The sequence below is a fragment of the Nelumbo lutea genome, chromosome 1 (assembly GCF_056320005.1).
Source record: "Nelumbo lutea isolate HS-2025 chromosome 1, American lotus-T2T, whole genome shotgun sequence".
Lineage (NCBI taxonomy): Eukaryota > Viridiplantae > Streptophyta > Magnoliopsida > Proteales > Nelumbonaceae > Nelumbo > Nelumbo lutea.
The window spans coordinates 466448-479250 of NC_142684.1; the positions used below are offsets into that span (position 1 = coordinate 466448).

At 39.5% G+C, this 12803-nt stretch overlaps 1 protein-coding gene across 1 annotated transcript in view; it reads right to left on the reverse strand.

Moving 5' to 3' along the window:
- Window positions 1–12803, reverse strand: part of LOC148873133 (monocopper oxidase-like protein SKU5) — a 67625-nt gene that overhangs the window by 29721 nt on the left and 25101 nt on the right. Inside the window, exons 5-7 of the mRNA XM_088963769.1 lie at window positions 2417–2780; window positions 1943–2308; window positions 1769–1847 (exon numbers count right to left, since the gene is read on the reverse strand). Of these exons, the coding sequence (XP_088819895.1) occupies window positions 1769–1847; window positions 1943–2308; window positions 2417–2780 (809 nt within the window). The remainder of the gene's footprint in view (window positions 1–1768; window positions 1848–1942; window positions 2309–2416; window positions 2781–12803) is intronic.

A 12803-nucleotide genomic window follows, 5' to 3' on the forward strand; every position in this document is an offset into this window, starting at 1 on the left:
TCCAATTCTTCTCTAATCTCTTCTTTAATTCTTCTTCATCTCATTCAATTTTTTATATCATTAATATATATGATTATATGGCTGAAACTTGATTCAGTGATTGTATGGCTGAATTGGATTCTCTTCTTCAAATGTTTCTTTATGGCTGAATTACATGTCTGAAACTTGATTCACTGATTAATTGATTATATATATCATATCATATATATATATATATATATATATATATATATATATATATATATATATATGTATATATATCATATATCATATATATCTAGTTGGTTTAGACTCCTTTTTATTGATAATATTTTATATTCTTAGCTTTTTATATGAAATTTATACTCATTTGAGTGATTTATAGTGTTAATAGTTAGTGTATATGATTGCTAGTTAAAACGTAAAACCATTAAAATGACTTAGAAAAGCATATATAAAGTAAAAACTCAATAAAACAAACATTTTAAAATTCCAACGCCTAGGTGACGCCTAGGCGCCTGGGCGCCCTATGGTTGCCTAGCCTCGCCTAGGTGCCTTGAAAACTATGAGGAAAACACTGCTGTAATCCACTGGCAGCAAATAAACAATCCAGGAACAGTCACCATTGGACTACACACATCACACACCAACCAATCACGACACATACCTGTGACAAAGGGGACCACACACCCCTGTACAGCACCTGTACAAAGGTGCAAATCTAAGACCAAGTCTTCACAGCATCGGCCAAAGGAAAAAGAGCCTTCACAGCATCGGCCCCCTCTTACTACCAAGGAAGAACCCAGAAAAAACAACAAGAGGTGGTTCTGATTGGTCCAATTACGGTTTCTTGCCTTCACTGTCCAAGAAATCAGAAAACTGGGTTGAATTGATGTGATTCAGAGAAGAAAAGAGACTCCTATTGCCCAGAGTTGTGCTCTGATACCATGTTTTCTTTCTAGAACAGAGAGAGGAGAGAGAGGGGAGGAGAGACGAGAGAAGAGAAGAGAAGAGGAGGAAGAAAAGTGTTTGGGAGACAAAAGTTCTAGCTGGCGGCGCCCAGCTTCTCATTTATAATAATATGATGTAGAAATAAAAGAAAGAGAGTTATAAATATGCCCCTAGCGGCACACCCTAATAATAAAAAAATACATAAACAAAGAAAAGAACATGCTGACAACACCCTAGACTGACAGCACTCTGACAACAGAAATAAAACTAAATCTAACAACATGTATGATAGGATAATACCACTCAGATTAAAAGAAATATTTTATAAAACAGTTTTAGGCCAGTTATGTCATATGGAGCAGAGTCTTGGGCAGTGAAGAAACAACATGTTCAAAAAATGAGTTTTACAGAAATGCGGATGCTAAGCTGAATGAGTGGAAAAACTAGAAAGGATAGGATAGAATGAAGCCACCCGTAGAAACCTAGGAATAGCTCCAATAAGTGGTTAAATGAGAGAGAATAGATTAAAATGGTTTGCTCAAGTGCATAGACCATCAACAACTCCAGTGAGGAGAAGTGATTTATTACAAGTGGAAGGGGCTAGAAGAGCTAGGGTAGACCAAAAAGGACATGGGTATAAGTAGTAAGAAATGATTTAAGCAGTAACAATTTAACAGTGCATTTGGCTTTAAATAGAACGGATTGGTGAAACAGGATTCATGTAGCTGACTCCATATAGTTGGGATAAGGCATGGATGGAGTTTAAGTTGTTAACTGCAGTCACAAGCTTATATCTGATTATGAGGTCTGATATCCCTATGTTTTAGGACAGAAATACCTGTGTCGTGCAACGAGCGACTCCATCCCATTTGTTATAAGTGCCTCTGCTATTCTCTGTCCATACTCCATAGTCCATACTACAAACCAGGTACATAAATGAGAGCAAGTTTTATGACTCAATTGTATAATATACAGAAATAAACAGATAAGGATGTCAAACTGCAGTGCTTACCCTACAACAAAGAATGCATATCCATCCATATGGTAGCTTTGAACAGTAGTATCATTGTTTTGGAGTATGATTTCCATAAATCCTCTATAAGTACCATTAATTACTGATGTGTCAACCTTTGCAGGTCTGTTCATCATTCTATTTGGGAAATCCAACTTGAAAACTCCAGGAATGTTAAATTGCTGGGCAAGCCTTAGGGGTGTTGCAGGTGCAAAGTATGAAATACCATTTAAGGTAGTTCGCCACTTTCCATCTATAAGCTCTGCAGGTCTGTTAAGCAATATATATACATCTGTGACAGTAATTTGACCATATCTGAAAGATCCCTGTGGATTAGGACGAGCAGCACCAGCAGAGACATTCCATCTGTAGATTAAATGGCATCAATAAAGAAAATTTTAAAACCTAACACTTATAAGAAAATATGTAGATAGCATAAATGAACCCAATGAATAATTGTGGTGCAAGTATAACCTGATTGATCTTGCTTGATTCATAGAGAAGTATGTGTCATACTCATTAGGGGGATCTGGAAGAGGACCTAAAACAGGACCCTGAGAATTAGAGTAATGCAAGATGGCAACACCTGAAGCTCTATCCCCAACAGATGAGTTGACAAACCGTGCACTTGCAACAACGTAGTAATCACTGCTAGCATTTTGATCCATTGTGACCAAGAATGAATATGATTGACCCACATGGATATCCATGTTTGTATAGTTCTGTTGAACAGTGTAGGACCCTTCTGTCTCCACAAGAAGTAGGTTGTGATTTTGGATTCTGAAATTCAAGCTAGTTGAGATGCCAACATTGTGTACTCGAAGACGGTAGGTTTTTCCTGTTTTACATAAAACATCCAATCTTTCCATATCAAGAGAAAGGGAATGCAAAACAATCTAGAAGATGCTCTATGATTACTACAAAATTGATGGCACTTCAAAGATAAAAAATGACCTTTCAGTTCAGATTCCACATTCACCTCCACTTGGGAAAGAAAAATCACTGGTAGGATCAAATTATATGCATTCATAAATTTGTCCCTGAAAGATATTTTCTGGCAGGGAAAAGATTGGAAGAATAAAAACAGTTTTGGTTTTATCTTCCTTTTTCTGTTTTAATGTGCTGTATTGGGATGAAACTTAACATTTAAAAACAAATCAAATTGGAAAAGTATATCTATAATCTAACGATACATTTGAGGTTTTTTATGAAGAACAAATACAAATATTTGAGATATCTCTAGTTCCTCTAACCAAATTAATGTGTTTGCTGGTTAAAATTTCCTTCAACTGACCTACCAACAAATTGATAAAGCCTTTACTGGAAATATGTGTATTCTCAATTATCAAAAAGAAATATGTGTATTCTCTTACAGATCATACCCAACTATTGACCATTCTACCTGTTAACGAGATAGAGGGCAATACTTTCGTTGTATTTGGGCTGCTTATTAGGTGCCTAATAAAGGGCACCTTTGTAATTTTACCACAATACAAAAGTTAATGAAAGGAGTCCAGATCTGGTCCCAACATAGGATCCCAACAACCAGTCACAACGGCCATTGCAACTGTGCATTGGGAAAATCTTGAAATGAAAGGAGTCAATGCACGGCTATAATGGCCATTGTGACTGGTTGGTGGGACCTGATCTGAACTCTAATGAAAGAGGGGCATGAGATAACTTGACTGATTTCTCACAACCCCACCTCTCTAATTCTTTTCTTTCTCTTCTCCTTTTTTCATCTATTTTTCTGCAAAATATTTCACAACTTGGTATCAGGGCACTCAGAGATCAAAAAGGAATATCTAACAGGCGTACTTGCTAACATCACCACACTATTGGATGGCATATGCTGTCCATATGGTTGGTGGCAGCCCAAGAATGAGATGATAAAGGTTGGTGAACACTTATATTAGATGAATTTTGGTGTGGTTTGTTTGCTGATTAGAGGTTGTTTCAGTTTTTTTTTTTTTTTTTTTGCAATTTTCCAATTAAAAGTGTTGAAAATTACATATTTAAATGTTCTACCTTGTCCAATTGGTTGGAACCTTGTTAGGCAATAAGACCTGTTGCATTTCATCACTATGATATTGTTGATCTTCTTGATCTTCTGAAGGTGGCTGCATAATTTTCTGAGCTGTAGAAATATTTTGGAAATTTTTTTCATCCTTGTTTTGACACTGGAACTAGTTTTCCAGTTCTTTGTTGTTTTGTTTGTATGAACCCAAGTATTTAGGGTTCCTATGCTGGCAGCTGTTAGAGTTGGTCGAGTAAGGATAGATTAGTCTTTTCATTATGTTTTAAGTTATATGATGATGTGGCAATTCTGTTTTGACTTTTGTAATTCACTTGTCCCATACTTAAGTAGGGGCATATTTGACCTTGTACTCTAATTACATTATAATAGAAATTATGGTCGATTAGTAGGGTTTATCTCACTAGTTCGACAGCTTCTCCTTCTTCTTCTCTCTCTCTCTCTCTCTTTCTCTCTCAGAACAGGACTGGTCCGAACCATTAAAACATGGTATCAGAGAGCTAAACAAAGGAGAAGGCTGCGGTTTCAAGTATCCTGACCTGTGATCTCTTCTTCTTCTTCTTTTCTTCTTCTCTGGGCTGTGCGATCTAAGGTACACAGGTAGGTAGCTGTGGCAAAAGGTTTTTTTTTTAATCCAGGACTGCTGCAATCCTCATTACAGGTGTTAGGAAGGTGCAGCAGCCCTAGGAAAACAGTTCTAATACTGCTGTCACCATGAGTAACAACCCTAGTAGTCGTGTTGTGGTGTCTGTAGCGTTCCAGACCCTCTATTGAACAGTTTCAAGAGGGTCCTTGGTGGTTGTTTGAGTAACAGTCATGATGATTATTTATCAGTAGTAGTGTGAAAAGAAAAAGGAAATTGGGCTGAAAGAGTGGTTGAATGTGTCTGAAAGGTAGTTTACATCAAGTTTTTTATTGTGACTGGTTGAGAGGTTATTATAAGTGATGTGGAGACTGCTGTAATGTTGACTTGACAGCAGTATTTGTTTGGTGGCTGATAATTCAGAATTAGAAATAGTTTTGGGGGACACAATGGCAGCAACTGAAGATGGTGGTAGTGATCAGAAATCTAGTGCGATGATCCCCTCAGACTATCTAGATGTACAAATGACATCAATTAAACTTAATGGTGAAAATTATGTGCCATGGGCCAAATCAGTGGAAGTTTTTCTCAAGGCAAAGAGGAAGGTGAAACATGTGAAGAAAGATAAACGATCAGCTGAATCTCTAGGGTTTGATGATTAGGAACAAGATGCCCAAATCATGACATGGTTGTGGAACAGTATGGAACCCAAGATAAGTGTCAACTTTATGTTCTTGGATACAGCTAAGGAAATATGGGAACATGCCAAAAAACTTTACTCTGGTCAGGATAATACTATGAGAGTATATCAACTCTATCAGGAGTATTTCAATCTGCAACAAGGGAATCAAACCCTAGAAAAGTATTATGCCAGTATGAGAAACCTCATAAATGAACTCAATGTCTATCATCCCCTAACTCCAGATGTTAAAATTCAGCAACAACAAAGGCAGCAACTGGATGTAATTAGGTTCTTAGAGGGACTGAAATCAGAGTATGAACCAATTAGAGCACAAATATTAGGAGGTTCTGCTCTTCCTACACTTGAGGAAGTATTTGCTCGGCTTCGAAGGATTTCATTGGGACCCGCATAGAGTACCACAACGTCTGACAGATTAGTATTTGTTGTAGCTGGAGGAGGTGGACGTGGTAATAGAGGGGGAGGGCATGCATTTCGAGGAGGTCATGGTAGTCCCATGTTTGGTCGTGCTGATGGAAGTGGTGGTCGTCGTGACTCAGCGGGGGTCGTGGTAAAGGAAGAGGCAACACTACTAGGAAGTGTACACATTGTGGCAAGGAAGGACATTCAATTAATTTCTGTTATGATCTACATGGCCCACCTTCTACATGGGCTAATCATGCAGTTGCTAGTGGGGGTGATGTGAGTGATAACCAACAAACAGATCAAACACCTTCCACATCTACATCTGCTTTCGGGAAGGAGATGATGAGTGAAACACAAGATGAGTATGAGAGGTTCCTTTAGGCCACTTCACAACATACCACTGCCACTCTTGCACACTCAGGTATGGCCTGTCTGGCATCCAAACCTTCTCACTGGATTATTGATTTTGGAGCCTCTGATCACATGACCGGGACACCAGGTGTGTTTTCTTCCCTCTCTGAAACTTCCACATCACAAATTGTTACCCTAGCCAATGGTTCTTCTTCCCCCATTTGTGGTGGTGGTAATGTTGACACTGCATCTCTTTCTTTATCATTTGTTCTATATGTGCCTAAATTTCCATTCAATCTCATGTCAGTTAGTAAATTAACTAAGGCTGTTAATTGCTTTATTACATTTTTCCCTTCATCTTGTGTTTTTCAGGATCTCAAAACGGGGGAGAAGATTAGTGGAGTGCATGAGGTTGGTGGATTGTATTATCTTGACGGTGGTGGATGTCAATTGCACTTAATACTTCCTTAACTCCTCTCCAATGGAATTTCAGCTGGAACATCCATCTCTCAAGGCACTCAAGCTACGGGTTTCTTCTTTGAGTCATTTGTCTTCTTTACAGCGTAAGTCGTGTCAATATGGGAAACACCATCGGGTTTCCTTTAGTCTTAGGGTTGATAGTCGTATGTTGAGTCCTTTTGCTTTAGTCCATTCAAATGTTTGGGGTCTGGTTAAAATTGAGTCTTATAATGGTCACAAATATTTTGTCATTTTTATTGATGATTGTTCAAGGATGACATGGATTTATTTAATGAAAGAAATGGGTGAATTATTTTCTATTTTTCAAAAATCCCATGCTGAAATACGTAAGAAATTTGGTGGTCCAATAAAAGTTCTTCTTTCAGATAATGTCGTGAATACTTTCTTACTTCCTTTCAACAATATTTGGAACAACATGACATCATTCATCAAACTTCATGTGCATCTACCCCTCAACAAAATGGGGTGGCTGAACGAAAGAATCGTCACCTCCTTGAGATTGCTTGATCTATTCTTCATCATATGGACATTCCTAAAACGTTTTTGTAGTGACGTTGTGCTTACTGCTTGTTTCCTTATTAATCGAATGCCCTCCTTCATCCTTCACGGTCAGTCTCCCTTTTCTATTTTGTTGTCCACCTTGTCTCCCTTTCCATTAACTCCTCGGGTCTTTGGGTGTGTGTGCTTTGTTCACAATCCGAGTCCTGGTTTAGATAAGCTGGATGCACGCTCTATTAAGTGTATCTTTCTTGGCTATTCTCGAACCCATAAAGGGTATAAGTATTATAATCCTATCACTCGAAAGTCATTTGTTTGTCCTGATGTCACCTTTTTTGAGTTCGTACCATTCTCTTCAGGGCCTGAAGTACCGTCCTCTCCACCATTGATTCATCTTCCTCTTCCAATTGGTAATCCCATTCCGATTGTTCCTGCTATGACTAAACCTTCACCTCCCCCAGTGCAGATTCCTACTGAATGATCACCAATCCGACACGTGTATACTCATTGACATACACTGGCACCTCCTCCAGCTTCTACCTCATCTACGGATCCTGTTGCTGCTCCTACACGAGAACCTTTTGAACTTGATCTTCTCATTGCTTTACGGAAAGGTAAACGTAGTTGTACCCTATATCTATACCCAAGGATGTCCAGGAGGCCCTTACTTCACCCGGGTGGCATCAAGCAATGGAGGAGGAACTCTCTACTCTTCAATATACTCACACGTGGGAGCTCACCACACTCTTCCTCCAGGTAAATATGTTGTAGGTTGTAAATGGGTGTATACTGTTAAATACTTACCAGAGAGTAGTGTGGAGAAGTTGAAGGCCCGACTAGTTGTGAAAGGTTATTCTCAATTGTATGGGGTGGACTATATGAGACCTTCTCCCCTGTGGCAAAGATTGGTTTAGTTCATGTCTTAATTTCCTTGGCGGTTATGTATGATTGGCCTCTATTTCAAGTTGACATTAAAAATGCCTTCCTCCAGGGTGACCTTGGTTCGTTCAGATAATGCTGTTAAGCATCTTGAAAGCTCCTTGAATCTGTTCATGGAAGATGTTGGTATGTTACATCAGTCATCTTGTGCTTGTACCCCTCAACAGAATGGGGTTGTTGAGCGCAAAAATAGACATTTATTGGAGACAGCTCGAGCCTTACTATTTCAGCACAAGGTTCCCAAGCACTATTGGTCTTAAGCAGTCCTTACAGCATTGTATTTGATAAATAGAATGTCACCTAGGGTGTTGGGTATGAGAACTCCTTTCTCTGTTGGTCTGTCCTTTGTCTTAACCTTCCAGATTTCCCTCTTCCTCCTAGAGTCATGTCAAGGATCCTAAGAAGACTAAGTTGGATCCTAGGGCTACAACAGGAGTCTTCCTAGGGTACTCTCAAACACAAAAAGGTTATAAGTGCTACGATCCAGTTACCAAGAAAAAATGTCACCAAGGATGTGGTGTTTTTCGAGTCTCGGTCTTATTTTCAGTCCTCCAAAAATCTTCTTCAAGGGAAGACTTGTAGGATGGAAGAGGATTCTTCTCCTTTCTTTGTGCCTCTTCCAGCCTCGGGTCTTCCATCTTCTCCTCCTGATCCCTCCCAGTTTTAGCTGCCCAGGTGAATTTAGTGAGACTCCCACTGAACCTGTTACTACTCCTGATGTTGAGGATGTGACTGATAACATTAATAAACAATAGAAAGATATGAGAATTGCCTACAGAAGAAGAAAATAAGATCCTCAAACTTGTGGCAACAACCCATCAGACTTGGATCAACCTGTCTCAACGGTTCCAGGTAACCCTATCACTCGTACTTTTGATTTGGATCTTTCCATTGCTCTTCGTAAGCCTACCCGTTCTTGTGCTACTCGACATACCATTGCTGAATATGTTTCATGTTCATGTTTATCTCCTCGTTATTATTCCTTTGTGTCTGCCCTTTCTTCTGCTCATGTTCCTGCTAGGTACTCAGAGGCAGTGTTTGACCCAAGATGGAGAGAGGCAATGAATGAGGAAATGAAAGCCTGGACTTAGGAATTAGTGGATCTACTAGAAGGGAAGAGCACTATGGGATGTAAGTGGATGTTCACTATGAATCACAAGGAGGATGGTTCCATTTAAAGATATAAAGCCAAACTAGTGGCAAAAGGGTTTACTTAGAAGGAAGGGATTGACTACAATGAGGCTTTTGCTCCAGTTGCAAAGCTTAATACAATCCGGGTTCTATTGTCATTAGCTGCAAATTTTTCATGGAAACTACATCAGTTGGACGTGAAAAACGCTTTCCTAAATGGTGATCTACATGAGGATGTATTCATGAATCCTCCACCTGGTTATGATTTTCATGGCAAGGTATGTAGGCTAAGAAAAGCATTATATGGACTTAAGCAATCTCCTCGAGCTTGGTTTGAAAGGCTCTGTGGGGCCACTCAGAGTGGTGTAGATCATACCTTGTTCATAAGAAAACAGGGTAGTAGGCTTACAACACTTATAGTCTATGTGGATGATATGGTGATTACAAGGAATGATCCGGGGAAGAGATGAAAAGATTGAAAGAGTTCTTGGCATCTAAATTTGAGATCAAATATTTAGGCCATCTGAGATACTTCCTTGGAATCAAAGTTGTAAGGTCACAAGAGGGCATTTATATATGCTAAAGGAATGTTCCTGGTTTCTAGAGGAGACAGGTATGATGGGGAGTAGACCAGTAGATACTCCAATAGAGCAGAATCATTGTCTCCAAGAATCGGTTGGAGAGAACTACCCTGATAAAGAGAGATACCAAAAGCTGGTGGGAAAACTAATATATCTATCTCTTACCTGACCTGATATAGCTTATGCAGTGCATGTTGTCAACCAGTTTATGCACTCTCCCAAGATTCCTCATATGAAAGCAATTGAAAGGATCCTCAAGTATTTGACGACATGTCCAGGGAAAGGAATTCTGTTCAAAAAGCACAGTAAAATTGAAATTGAGGCGTATACTGATGTAGATTGGGCTACATCAATTGGAGATAGGAAGTCTACTTCCAGATATTACACATTTGTTAGAGGGAATTTGGTTACTTGGAGAAGTAAAAAAGCCAAATGTGGTTGCAAGATTAAGTGCTGAAGCTGAATATTGGACTATGGCACATGGTGTTGCAAAACTATTGTGGCTTAGGACCCTCCTTGGTGAGCTCAGGATGAAGGTTGATGGTCCTCTCAAGCTGTATTGTGACAACAAGGCTGCCATCAAAATTGCAAATAACCTAGTACAACATGATAGGACTAAGCATATTGAGATTGACCGACACTTTGTAAGAGAGAGAATGTCTCGGGCAAACTTTGCATTCCTTGTACACCCTCTGAGATGTAGATTGCTGATGTTTTGACAAAGGGACTGTCTTCAATGAAGTTCCTAGGCTTACTTGGCAAGCTAAACATGACTGACATCCATGCTTGGCTTGAGGGGGAGTGTTGGATCGAGTGGTTAAGTGTTGGTGGGCTTATTTATCTTTTATGTTTCAGTTCTATAGTCTGTTATGGGCCTTTAGTTATTGGGCCTAAACCTGTTTTATTTTATTATGTCTAGATGTCCCATCAATAATTAGGTGTCCCATCACAACTGCAAGGAGATTGCTGATGGGGATTGATAATCTAAAACATTATGATTGGACATTTGAATAATTTGAGAACTTTGAATTTTGAAATCTGAAATGTAAAAGGTTTATAATTGTCAATCGATTAGTTATTATTTTGTTTTTTTATCTATAGTGGATAATCTTTATTAAAAAATCAAAGTCAAGTACAAGACTATGGAGAGATAAGCTCTCTTAGCTCTCCCCACAAAAGTTCAAGCAAAGTCATAACAAATTAAAAAACAATTATAATTGAGCCCAAAACAAAGAAACCCTAGTCACCCCTTGCTTTGCTAAAACATCAGCAAAGGAATTGGCACTTCTTTTGACCCAAAGCACCTGCACCACAATGTGTTGTTCTAGCCACTTGAACTTTTTCCTTCCATTGTTGTAGTTCCTAAGTCCACTCATCTCTTCCTTCAACTAGCCCGCCACCAACTTGGAGTCTCCTTTTTTTTTTATCAATAACAAAGAGCAATTTTATTAAAAGAATCATGATTACATACAGAGATCTAGGGAGAGATAAAATGGCTTAACTCTCCCCCAAAGGACTAAAAGGAAATTACAATATTGCCCAAAACAATTGACCCCCACCCACCCCTGTTTTGCCAAATTATCAGCAAGAGCATTTGCAGTTCTCTCCATCCAATGAACCTGAAATTCCACTCCCCTCAGTAGCCACTTAACCTCCCTCCTCTCATTAGCATAGATCCAGAAACCATTACCCCTCCTTTACCAATTTAACACTAACCGTGAGTCTCCTTCAATAATCACCTTTTGACTGTTCAGTTCCTTTACCTTCCTTAACCCTACCAGTAAGGCTAACAGTTCAGCTCTAAGAGAGTAACCCATCCCAATGGGACTTGAGTACAAAGAGACCACCTTCCCACTTTCATCTCTGATTGCTCCTCCAACACCTGAAGGTCCTGGGTTGCTTCACTACTCCCATCAAAGTTTAATTTCATAAACCCCAGGGCTGGAGGTGACCACAAAGGACACACCACTGATTGAGCTGGCACAGAGGGATACCACTTCCTTCCAGTTGTTCAGCAGCGTGCCTGTGGAGACATCAGCAAACAACTCCAAAGTTTTCAGACATTGCATCACCCTAACTGTTATGATTTCAATCAGCTCCTCTTTCTTCCTTTCTTTCTCAGAGAAGGTCCTTAATTTCCTTTCTTCCCACAGTGTCCAAAAGATGGCAGCTCTCACACATCTCCACACGATTTTACCCCTTTTCTTCGACCACCTAAAGAAAGAAGAAGCAAACAAGCCTTGTATACTTGGAGGGGGGAGCCACCTATAACCAAAAAGATCCATAAACCAAGCCCAAATATCAGAACCGAAGTAGGAAACTAATAAATGGTAGGGGCTTTCACAATTAACTTTGCATAGGATGCACCAGTGTAGAGACAAGAATCTAATAGGCCTTTTCCTTCGGAGCAAATCACAAGTATTACACCTTTTCCTTTGTCTTTTAAAGGCATTTCTCCCACCCAAAGGTTTTCCCAAAACTTCACTTGGTTACCAGAACCTGATATCTTGCAAAAAGGAAGGGAGAATGGCATGAATGGATCTCCAAGGAGAAGCTTTAGTAGTCCTTGCCACCAGTCCAGAGTCCCACCCATCCTCGGCAAGCCCATGTATACTCAGTATCACTTTAGCCCACACCTTATCTCAGTCCTTTGCTAATCTCCATAACTACTTTCCCAACAGAGCTTCATTTCTCTTCCAAATGTTACCTAAACCCAGGCCTCCTTCCTCCCTACTTCTAGAAACTATCTCCCACTTCACCCTATAGTCTTTCTTGTCCTCCCTCGGCTCCCACAAGAAGTCTCTCATCAGTTTCTCTAAGCTCTTACTTATACCCTCTAGGATCCTAAAAACAAATAGATAGTACACTAGCAGACTAGCCAAACTGGACTTTATCAAAGTAAATCTGCCTCCCAAGGATAAGTAATTCTTCTTCGAGGAAGCCTACCTCTTTGTGAATCTGTTAACCACTGGGCTCCAAAAGTTGTTATTCCCCAGGTTATCCCCTAGAGGCATCCCCAAATACTTCAATGGCCATTGTGACACCTCACACCCCAAAATTTCAGCCCTTTCTATCATAGTACTCTCCTCCATGTTGATCCCACCTACACAACTCTTATCAAAATTAACCTTCAGATTTGACAGTTTCTCAAAAATTTG